Raw genomic sequence first — 12,033 nt, 5'->3', positions numbered from 1 at the left:
TCCATGCATATACATACCCAATGTGATAAGCCGCAGCTCGGAGTCAAGGTACCCCCTGCATGCTCAGATCGATTCAAACGATGATAGTTAACTCCGTGCAAGGTTCTTTTTCAACTCTACAGGTCTCGACCAGTAGCTTTGGATGTTTTGTATCCTAATCTATCGAGTTCTAGTTAGTTGATTGGGGGTCGAATTCGGAACAAAAATCCCAATAGCATACCTGTGCCCTGATAGCATATACTTAATTATATAAATATAAGGTACAAAATGCAACACTGGCCCTTTCAGCAGCAGCCGCAGCCGCACCTAGATTGTTCTAAAGATATCAGAAACTTATAGCCCCTGGCCATGTGGAAAACAACTTGGATTGCCTTGGTTATAGCGGCGATGGCATTGCCGGACTCTGTTTCGGCACAAACTGTAAGTTAGAAATAACCTGATCTTGTCAGACTAGTTGTCTCATCCCCAGCCCTACACAAAATTTCGTAAGAGATTGCAAGTCGTTGGAATTTTACTACTCTCGTCTTTGAAAGTTATTGGATTTCGATCAAAGAGATGTAACGGCTTCATTTTACAGGGAGCTATGTACAGGTCTGACCTATTCCACTGAACGTTAACTTACTTATGGACATGCATTTTTTTCACAGAGATTCATAACAGCCTTGTCTACTAATAGCACTAAAAACCACAATACCGACATCAGGGCCCTGGTTACAGTCACTTCCACTAGTGTGACAACAACGGGCCGAAGGTTAGAAGTGCCTGAAACCGATTCGAATTCTGAGCCTTCGGAGTTTTCATCCTTCAGTCCATGGGAATCCAGAGCACCCGATCCCAACAGTTCTGTACGTTATATACTGCCCGAAACGTTAACAAAAGAATTCAAACTACCGGATCCTTCTGAGACTCCTACTATTAAGGCTCCTGGTCCGCGTTCAGGAACGAAAATTGGAAAACCGACGGCCTCAAACCCCCCTCCACGAAGCAAGCCAAAGAGTTCTAAAGTGCCTACAGGTGATTCTTTCTAGTTCTTAAATAGCAGTTTAACATACACTAAGGTGATCTTCGACCAACGAGTTTAGGTTTCCCGGTATGGTCCTTTGCTGTTCTGTTCCCTGTACTATTTTTTATGGCCGGCGTGGTTGTAATTGCGTAAGTAGCGCTTCCCCTCGATTTTGAATACTTCACCGATTTAACATATATTTGCACATTCCTAGAAATTGTGTCAAGCGAAGCAAAGAACGGGAGTCAGTCCCCAGCCCACCGTTACCTGTAGAGACACCGCCAGAGAGACATACGGAAAAGTTCCCCAGAAATTTCTGGGCTTCAGCCTTCGAGTGTAGGGCGCTGCAGTCGCGGTCATGATTTTCTTTACTTCATTTTTTTCTTCTTCTTCTTTTTTTTTCCTTTTCAAATTTTCATATAGTTTATAAATTTAATTGATAGCTATAGCGCTACTTAATTATACAATCGACCAGATTATGGAAAAGTAAAGGAATAATTGTAACACCACCTTGTAGCTTCCGAGAACGAGACTATTAATTTAACATCCATGGCCGGATCCAAATACATTAATTTTGGCGATGTTTTATTCGTTTCCAGTCACCATTTCTTATGGTTTCTCGAGTGTTATATTAATATAATTTGTACCTAGGTAAATATATTAATATAAGCTTATGGAGAACCAAGTACGCCATATGAATGCGACTGCGCACGTAACCTTTGGGATCCTTTTTATTACTCATACGGCGATGCATGCAATTAACTGACCAAAAGCTTTAAAGTCTACTTTCGCATTTCCATCGCAATTTTAGTACTAATTAAACGGTTTTATTGGACTTGCATGTAATACGGCGTATCTCCTCGTTCCCGTAGTTTTAGCGAGGAAAGAGAGTACCTACGCAAATATACGAGAATATATATCATAATCTTCTAGGCAGATAGCGTATGAAGAACGATTTTATAGTGGATGCCACATCGATCTAGGTGTGGACTAGCTGTGTAGGCCATTTGGGGCTTAACATATACCTCTTGTACAGAACCATCTGTCCATTGGATTCCGCGGGATGATGGTGATAGGCCTTCAGGTCTATACGGAAGTATATATATAATCCCTAGTTCATCACGCCGACAGTTTGTGCTATCCAAGTTTAAGGAAGTTTGCCCAGCTATATGGAAGAACTGTAGGCTGCGTTTCATTCACCATCCATTGTGTGATAGCTTTGAAAGGAGGATATCTAGATCAGAGGCCAATATATTAGTTAAAAGAGACGATTCTGCATCACGAAACTTCATCAATCTGAGGCAAATAGATGACGCCGGCGAAGTAAGCTTCTTTAAACAATGACTTTATCTATCACTCTGTGTGACCTTGAGTGTAATATTTATGGGCTCCATTTGCGCGATCTCATCTTATGAAGCGAAAACAGTAGGAGTGGTGCTTCAATTTATAGCAGCCTGGTATGATTTTATATGATAGCATTTACGTCCTGTCTCAAACCAGACTTCGAAAGGGGAAAAAAAATGTGCCAGGTGTGAACATGACCAGGGGGTTTGAGGATTCGGAGGGCTGTGTTACCGAAAACAAATAGTGTTCGGAACCAACGAAATATATATATTCCGCTTCCTTAGAGTGCATGGGTGAAGTGTAGAGAGTTTGGTCTCAGATCCCTATAATAATAAAGGAAGCGTATGGCAGTCTGACTGATATTTTCGTAGAGGATAGATACAGTAAGTAGGTCCTAGAAGCCTTACATTACATGCCTTGCTATAGTCCTACCAGGAGAAAGGTTTCTACGGTTCTAAAGCCTATATCCGTGTTTATATTACATTTGGGTCGGAAGGTTTGGTAGAAAACTAGCTCTATGCCTAGTCTCGGAGCCCTCTATGCCCAAAGCTAGTCTAAAATGACATAAAAGGTATATAGTCAAATCTTCTACGGGGAGGTTCTTCTCCGCGCGTATAAAAATGAAGGGTAGAGGACAGCTTAACGCTCGTCATAGAATTTAGAACAGAGTAGAGCACCATATTTTGGAAAGTTATGGTGACGATAATGATGATTATGAGGAGGCCAAAAAAAAAACAAGCAACATACCGAACGACACACTCCGTGAACACCCCTGAAACACCTAACAGTCGCTCATTAAACAACCCTCTCTGCCAGAGATATCTTATTCAGACTCTCTGCCAACCCAGGTTGGCGGCTCTCTAGTCGTTCTTTCTCGTACATTTTCCACACCCCTTCCCATTCGACTCTAATTCTGCTGGGCAACCCGTCCCATAAATCCCCAACCCTTGGTTCTCCTAGCCGTTTCCTTTCTTCCCAGATACTCCTAATAATCTTTCCTAGCATGATCATTCCTCCGCCATCTTTCTCCGGAGTTTGTAAAGCTCTACCAATATATGGCATGAGCACTTCTCCTAGAATATCTTGATCAACCTCAACACCTTCACTCCATTCTACCAGCGGCGAGCATATGGTGTCGGGGTCTGCTCCTTCACTCTGTCGAAGCGCTTCACTACTCGCCAATTTTCCGCTATGGCCAGCAGGGATATAATCCGCTCCAAACCATGGACCCCACAGCCCCTGCTGATGTAATGCCATAGTTCTGAGAAGTTGTAGATCGCCAAGATAATACGCTCCTCGACGAACCATGCAAAATATCGCCATCCACAAAGCATTCGTAGCATCTACATCGTCATCTGGTAGCCAAGCAGCACCAGAAACATACTCTTCAGCTGCAGTCCGTAGATCTCCCATGTTACCTGTCGATGGTCCTTTCTTTCCTGTTCTACTGTCTAGCTGAACTCTATTCCAGTGAAGTCCGAGTTGCATGTACGCCATTCCTCTAAATATGTGACCCATTGCACGCGGGTAGCCCCAATGAGGGACGTAGAGATCCCAATATCGTTCTGTTGTTTCTTGGTTTGTTGGTGGCTCGACTTCTGGTAATGGTGAGGTGTTGCAGGAGGAGACTATATAGTCACCGATGTTTTTGATTTCTTCGATGATTGGGAGGGATGGTGGGTCAGTGTGGTTGTAAAGCTTGATAAGAGCTTCGCCAAGACGTATTTTCAGGCCTCGAAGGAATGTTATCTAGTATTAATCATCATGTAAATATGGTGTCAGTATGTGAGTAGGAAGGTGGATGAATACCTCAAGTGTGCGACCACGAATGTGACCAGGCACATTGTTGAAAACACGGCGGGCCTCCTCAGTCAAGTCTACTGCACGGCGGAAGTCATCGACTGCTGGAGTAGTACCGTTAGGCAGACGAGGCTCAAGGAAGCCGTCCTTGATTATCCCATTCATGAAGGCAGCACCTATGTCACCACCCGGTATTAACGTATGACCGTATTTTGAGACTAGGCGATATCAACATACGTATACTTAGTTGCAGTGCAGGTCGTATGACGTCCCAGCTTGTTCCTTTGTCCAACCTTTTTTTGTACTCTGCTATTGCCTGAACAGGGTTTAGATTGTCACCAATGGCGTTCCTTTGCTGCTGTTCCAGCATATAGCACAACTGCAACTTCTCCAGATCTCCCTCTCCAAAGTAGACGACTTTGAAATCCTCCATGGCAACAGACGTCAAATCCGCCAACGTTTGAAGCGGTCCAGAAATACCAAACGCACCAGGCGGGGCATTAGCAGCAGCTGGTAGGTCATGCTTCTGAAACTGCGAAAGTTGACGTAGAGCTTCTGTATATTGCATGTCGGCAGTCCAAAGTCTCCTGGCGGCACTACCAAGAGGTGGCCATTGGCCTGGTGCCTCTCCCTTGGATATCCGTCGGTCGATTTCCCGGGCGATAAGTTTTGCTGGAGCGTCGTTTACCGACATGATCTTGTCATGATGTTAGCATGTCTTCTTGTTTTGCTTTGCTATCCATATTCGGGGGGGCTCCGTAGGGTCGTATGTCATATCTAATCCCAGACGGGTCTCCGTATGAGCTCCCGTGAGGCCGTAGATCCCCACGTGTGCCAATAATATAGTGGGAGAGCGACTGAATACCCACCGAATCGTCTCCTCCTCTCCTCTTGAGCTCAGCCCTTTCCTCGATTCTCCTCTCCACCGCTGCGATCATCCGTGCCAGATCCGCCTTGACAGCTTGATCGGTTTCATTGTTCCTTCCTTCCCAGTAAGCATCGATAGCTTCGTCAAGTCGGTCGAGAACTTCGAGGACATTGCCTCGGCGTCGGTAGGCCTTGCTCCATGTCGGGTCAAATTGGACGGCCTTGTCAGCATCAGCTAGGGCCTGTTCGAGCTGTCCCAGTTGGAGATATGTCGCAGAACGGTTCGAATAGAGTGCAGCCGAACGAGGATTGAATCCGATGGCCTGCGAGTATGCTGTAAGGGCGGCTTGGAAGTCCCTGATGCAAGTGACGACGACGATAGTGATGATGATTAGTTATCCTGTCAACATAAGCCCCAACAAACTAACTGACTAAATAATCTTCTATCGAATCGATCGGTCTATGGATTGAATTGGATTGGAAAGAAGGAAGTAGGTAAAATGATTATGGTGGTGGTGGTAATGGTGGTGGTGGGGTTCCGTACTGCTTGCCAAAGAAGATATTGCCCTGAGACTTGAGCGCGTCGCTGCGTGCGTTGTTGTCGGCAGAAGAAGGCTTCTGGCTGGCCGTGTTCCCTCGATACGCCGAAGCGGACGTCTGAAACATCCTTCGGGGAAGAGCCGGCGATGGCTAAGCTTCCGTTCCGGCAAAAATCGACTGAAGTAGATGGAATTTAAGATTTTTACGAAAGGAAATTCGAGGTTCGGTAGGGCTGGCCTATCCGTGGCGGTGGCCTGATTTCTCGCTCGTCTCGTCTCACCTGGCAGCTGGCCACTGTGTGTATGTAAGAGACTCCGGGCCAGCCGATGAAAGCGCGGGGCTGTTTGTAATCATTTGAATGCACAGGCCACCTCTGCACGTCGCCCGATCGGGATATTAACAAGCTCCGGCGGTGCAGCTACACATAGCTATGAAACTACATGAGTCGAGTGTGTATGGTTGGATTTTATAATTTAGCAGTGCAACTGCGTGACATGATATCTAGTTAGTCTCATTGCACCTGATCTCGGACGAACTCGAGGGATACCGTGCGATATCGATGGAAGCATCTATAATCCAGATACATAAACCTTCCAACATCTATGCATAGAACGTCACAAATTGAATCGAGTTCACCAATCAGAGCTGCAGAGTCGAGACACTATTATACAATATCCAAAAATTCGCATATACCTTGCATTGGTGGCTTTGGTCTCAAAATTGATATTGGATATATATATCGAAACATGCTATAGCTCTTTGAGCTCCTTTGATATCATGGTAAAAGGCTCAAAGACCCCGAATCCCCAAAGGGCAAAATTACTTAATCTTCCAGTTAAGTTACTAAAATCAAATTAGGGTTATCATCGGGTTCTCCACTTTCCCAACTCGCCTTGGTTTAGTCGGAAAGTATATTTCTTTACTAAGAACACCGGCCGGCCCGTCTTGCGATTACGAATGCCCCTTTGAGCACTAGTCATTTGCGTCGGCTCGCGGGGACGGTATTTCCAAACGTCTTGAATTGACATATGGCGATATCCAAACTCGTTAGTACGTGCTATCAACGTCATTCTTCTTCTTCTGTCTACTATCTAAGGGGCCAATGGGTTAGAAACTTCAGACAGACTCGGGGAAGCCAAGAGACTATCGAAAGTCTATAAATTCTGGTCTTTTCCTCCCAGAAGCTGTCTATCAAATATCTAAACCTCGACTCAGTTCGATCAGATATATATAGCTTCAAACATCCAAGTGATCCCGCTTTCTTTTGACCATTTAATTTATACTAAAATCAATAACAACCGCTCTCTTTTTTCATAATGAAGGAACTTCAAGTTAAGAATGATGCCAATGGCAAGGTCGTCGGCCAAATTGTCGAGGTTCCAAAGCCGTAAGTCTTCATGCTGAAAACTCTACGATATATACTTGATACTAACACGAGTCGAAATATAGAACTCCTGGCCCCAATGATGTTCTTATCAAAGTTGCCGTTACCGGCACAAATCCTAAGGATTGGAAGGTATGCTAGAGCCTTCCTCACAAGCTTATAATATCGATTCTAAACGAACATCCAATTCGTATAGTACATCAACGCTGAAAAGGCTTTCAATTCTGGTGACGATATTGCCGGCACAGTCGATGCTGTCGGGGAAAATGTAGCTTCCTTTCGACCGGGCGATCGTGTCGCTGCCTTCCACGTCATGCTAACTGAAAACGGATCTTTCGCCGAGTATGCAATTGCCCCACAAACCACTACTTTCCACATCCCATCTTCGCTTTCTTTTGAGGATGCTGCTACAATCCCACTTGTAGCTTACACTGCGGCTATCTCATTGTACCAAGAACTCGCTCTTCCAGCTCCATGGTCTAGACCGAGTGGCGAGTCTATCCCACTTGTGGTTTATGGTGGTAGTACCTCCGTTGGCCTTACCACCCTCAAGTTCGCCCGTCTCAGTGGCTTCTCTCCCCTGATCACTATCGCTGGAGGTAGCAAGGATATCATCGAGAAGGATAATCTTGCCGATGTTATTATCGACTACAGAAACAATCCAAACATCGCCGAAGATATCAAGAAGGCTCTTAACGGCAAGGAATTGCACCATGCCTTTGATGCATTCTCCGAGCATCCTTCCGCAGAACCACTCGCTGCTAACCTTTCACCGAATGGCAAGCTTGTCGGTATCCTCCCGTATAAGGAAGCACTTTCGAATGGTCACAAGTTGAAGTTTGCATATGTTGGCAGCGGTCACAAGGTTTACCCAAAACTCAACACTGAAGAAGAATATAAGGCAGATCAGGATTTCGTTCAGATCTTCTCTAGTTATTTGGAGAAGCTTTTGAGGGAAGGCAGGTTTAAGACTCATCCAGTTGAAGTGTTGGCCGGTGGATTGAACGGTATTCCTGAAGGGTTGAATAGATTGAAGGAACAAAAGGTCAAAGCTAGCAAATTAGTAGCTAGAATCTCGGAGACTCAGGATTTGTAATTGTCCGAGATCCTGATGCGACGTTCTAAACCAAGACCAGCGGATATAACTAGAAGGTTAGAGTACATATCTCTTTTTCCACTATAAAGTCCATGAGTTAGTCCATGTTTGGGTTTTATATAGTTTCTAGATTCGCAATTGCGCAACTAGATAGTTTATTTCTGACTTAAGCTTGTCCATAAGACAAAGTAATGAATTGAATGCGCTACATCTACGATCTGCGAGATAAACCTTTGATATGAAATCCCAACATATGCATATCATTCAAATGTCATTGAAAACCATTAAATCAGTAATAAAATGCGCGTTATCGGAACTCTGTAATCTTAATGCAGATTCTAACTTAACCACCATGAATTGATCTATGAAACTTCTTCTACTACTATATCTCAGAATTACCTCCTAATTAAACCAATATGGCACCCCCTCCCGAACACCGGCGTGTAAATTTGGACCTTTTGAACAATTCCTTTGACGACTTCAACAGAATTAAGCTACTGGCTCCTTCCATTCTGATCACCGATCATAAGCGATACCCTTGCAGATCCCGGATGCCCTGTATGATCCGAAGTCTTTCTACCAGTATAAAGTCGGACGATGTCCATTTTTTCAAGTATATGGGAGCAATCATGCACGGATTTAGGTAAGCTCAAACATTAATGTGAACGGCCGTCGAGCTAGCTCCGAGTATCACACGCGAGGGCTAAGTACCAGACCACTCTTCTTATCATGATCACATCATAGAGCGATAGATGTTACATCGTGTGTCAACATGGCTACGGATATGCCCCCATTTCACCCAGATATGACTCGTTTTAGAGCTATCCATGGAATAGAACGAGGGATGAGGGCTACCGGTATCACCAGGGACCAACTCTGGGTAAGCTATTATATATTTGAAATATGTCTATCATGTTGCATGCATATGCCAAGTTGATAAATTTTGAGCAAAATCTAGATACAGTTTTCAGTCCCGCGCTTTCTTCCAAAGATCCTACTAAAAGCACCAGATGAAAATAGGATTACCCAACAGGACTTGAGCCATTTCCGCCGCATATGCGAAGATGAAATCCAAACAGCCTTCTCATGCCTTCAAATAAATAGGCTAGCCGGTATCAACCAGCCGGAAAACATAGAACTTCGGAGTTGCGCATATATTGACTGCATTTTTCTAAATTTCAAAGATATACCACGCCACTATGCCTCTAACTTTTATCGTATTTTCGCGGATATTGTTTCAAAAGAAAGTAATATTAGACATATCGGTCTCCAGAAACCTGGAATAGGTCACCTTAAGAGTATCTGGGATCTGTTTGAGAACCATCGGGCGAATAGAGTCTCAATATTGAAGCCTAAAATCGTACAAGGCCCGTTTGGATACCCGCTTGGAATCTACAAAGGCTACGACTACGAGGTTCGATTCTTCTGTATGAACCGAGGGATTCCGTACCAAGCTTCAGGAGTATGCGAAATGCAGCAAATAAAAGGGTGGACACCACAAATCCTAAACTTACACCAGGACTTCAGGAAGCATGCGCGAAAGTTGGAGGTTCCTGAAGCCACATTCATGTGTGCCTTGGTCATATTGTTAGGAAATACAGCTGTACTTCACACCGAATACACAGGTGGCGAGGGTATCGACATTGATAGTACGGTATTCAAAGATCTTATGCGGATACTGAAACCAGAAACGATGCGAATCAACCCTGACCTTCAATTGCTTGCGGGCAAGTTTGAAAGCCAGTTGAAAGCTCCAGTGGTTCCAAAGGACACTTTAGCCATGAGACCGCTGAAAGCAGGCTCCAGCGTCGCTTGGCGTAAAATATTTCCTAGGCGAGACCAACTTGGTAGTTCGAACAGTATACATGCTGCTGATTCCAATACTGGGACTCATTATGCTGGTTCCAGCCAAGGACCATCGACTCCAACCGGGGTTCCTGGATCGGCGGCATCCCAAACTGCTTACAACCGGAAAACCCCATTTAATACAGGAACGAGGCCCGACATACCTCAAAGGTCGGCGAAACCGACCTTTAGGGCGCTCAATACGAAGCTTCCTAGTAGGCCTGAAGAAGCAAAGGAGAGTCAAGAGGTTACAGAGTCTACGGCAAAGGTTGAGGAAGTAGGAGGGGAGCAAAGCTCGTTAGAACCTGCAGCAGAACCTGAAAAGGTCAAAGAGGACCGAGAAGCATCAAAATCTACAGCAGAACTTGGGAGAATTAAAGAGAACCAGGAAAAACTGGGGCCTACAGCGGAAGGGAATGATAGCTCTCGACTTGATACATCGCCGGCGGGTAAGACACCTGCCGTAGCATCAGCTGAACACTGGCAGGCGCTATCTCGCAAACCCGGGGCCGCTGAAACTTTGTCTTGCGACCATGAGAAAGAAATGAAAGAGAAGCTCACTGCTCAAGAAGGAGGGGAGGCCGCCTTTAAAAAATCCTCGCGACTGGTTTTTAAAAAGATACCACGGACACGCTTGGATTTAGATAATTTTCCCCAGTTATACGAGCGAGGGGGGTCGGTGCGCAGGAGAAAACTAAGAGAGGCAGCAATGCAAAAAGAAATCGAATCTAGAGGCTCATCTCTTACAGAGGGCCATCTTCCAGACCAACCTTTTGAACCATTACGCTCAAAATCTGCCCCTAGCAGTTATGAGATTGTTCCAAGCAGGCCGACGTCACCCCCCATCGAGAAAATAACAGGATCCGGAGAAACACAACCCTGCATTGACACTCCAATATCCCCACAGTTGCAATCTCTACATGGTGAAGAAGAAGTGGTTGGGATGCAAACTCATAATACAGCACTTCCAATTGGGGGTGAAACAGGAGACGAACAGAGCCGACCCGGATCGATACCCGATAAAGAAGAAATATCGCTTATTTCGGAGTATGGGCTCCCGGACAGTGAAAGGGAAACGACAGAAATACAAAGTCAGGATGCAATACCAACTTTACCACTATTACCACCGCCGCCGCCAGACGTGAAAGAGGAGCTCGAAGCGCACAGCGGTAATTCGCTGCCAACAGAGGAATGGACAGAAGAAATGCAGTGCCAGAACACATCACCACCTAATGAAGAGGAATCCGGAGGGAGCCAAGCTCTTATTAACACACCATCAAACGAGAGAGAATGGGCCGAGACATCGGGCTATAATCCATCTCCGCCGAACCTACAGCTTCTAGATCCAATGCCTCCGGGTGAACAAGACCCATTACCCTCACCAAATAACGAGGCCGCGAACCCCGCAATTCAACATCGCGAATGTTGCCAACGTCTCCACTGTAAATCGGTTGATCTTGAGCAAGATTTTGAAGAATTTGGCGTCGGGGAGGATTTAAGCAAAGATAGCCATAGCGAAGAAAATTGGAGCGAAGACACCGATGCCACCACTGAAGCCGAAAGACGATGGCGTCGCTTAGAACGAGATTACAGTGTAGGTATCTGGGGGCCACACTACCCTGGCCGAAGAAGCTGTGGATCTTTGCCTCCCCCAGAAAAATTGCCAGAGGAAAATTTGTTCGATATAGAGTTATGAATGGATGTAGTGCGGTTGGAGGTATTACTTACTGTAACATAAACGTATAGGCTGCAAGTAGTGAATTCGTGAAAGGTTGTCTGACCATGGTGTCAATACAGCCAGATATAATATTATACGGGCCATTTGCGGCTGTGTGTTGCCAACGTGGTAATTTTAGGTTGCACAATCACCAGGTCGCACATGGGCCACAAGGATACGTCCTGACGTCTGACAAGGAGCACGTAACTACGTTTCACAAATTGTGAGATGAGAAATTCGTAATTAACTCGAACTTGATATCAATACGTATACCTTAATACCCGAGCCACCGTTCAAGTTTATTATCCCTGCAAGACGTTTGTTTCCGATTGATTGAACCGATCAGTGGCTTGAAGGCCCGATACGTTACTGAGGAATTTAAATGTATATGAAAGCACATGCATACGGAGAGTTACTTAGGAATTAACGATATCAAA

At 45.1% G+C, this 12,033-nt stretch overlaps 3 protein-coding genes across 3 annotated transcripts; 2 read left to right on the top strand and 1 right to left on the bottom strand.

Annotated features, from left to right (window-relative positions):
* Positions 1-3,142: 3,142 nt before the first annotated feature.
* On the bottom strand, positions 3,143-5,680 carry AOL_s00173g147 (uncharacterized protein; the record flags this gene model as incomplete). Its single annotated transcript, XM_011127889.1, has 5 exons — positions 3,143-4,096; positions 4,157-4,323; positions 4,385-4,844; positions 5,017-5,371; positions 5,559-5,680. The coding sequence occupies 5 exons, from the start codon at positions 5,678-5,680 to the stop codon at positions 3,143-3,145; spliced, it is 2,058 nt and encodes a 685-aa protein (XP_011126191.1).
* Positions 5,681-6,870: 1,190 nt separating this feature from the next.
* Positions 6,871-8,034, top strand: AOL_s00173g146 (uncharacterized protein; the record flags this gene model as incomplete). Its single annotated transcript, XM_011127888.1, has 3 exons — positions 6,871-6,941; positions 7,004-7,070; positions 7,135-8,034. 3 exons carry the CDS (start codon positions 6,871-6,873, stop codon positions 8,032-8,034), a joined length of 1,038 nt encoding a protein of 345 aa, XP_011126190.1.
* Positions 8,035-8,806: 772 nt separating this feature from the next.
* Positions 8,807-11,575, top strand: AOL_s00173g145 (uncharacterized protein; the record flags this gene model as incomplete). Its single annotated transcript, XM_011127887.1, has 2 exons — positions 8,807-8,914; positions 8,993-11,575. 2 exons carry the CDS (start codon positions 8,807-8,809, stop codon positions 11,573-11,575), a joined length of 2,691 nt encoding a protein of 896 aa, XP_011126189.1.
* Positions 11,576-12,033: the final 458 nt, after the last annotated feature.

The sequence above is a fragment of the Orbilia oligospora genome, assembly GCF_000225545.1.
Source record: "Orbilia oligospora ATCC 24927 unplaced genomic scaffold scaffold00173, whole genome shotgun sequence".
Classification (NCBI taxonomy): domain Eukaryota; kingdom Fungi; phylum Ascomycota; class Orbiliomycetes; order Orbiliales; family Orbiliaceae; genus Orbilia; species Orbilia oligospora.
This window is presented reverse-complemented; position numbering and strand designations above follow the sequence as displayed.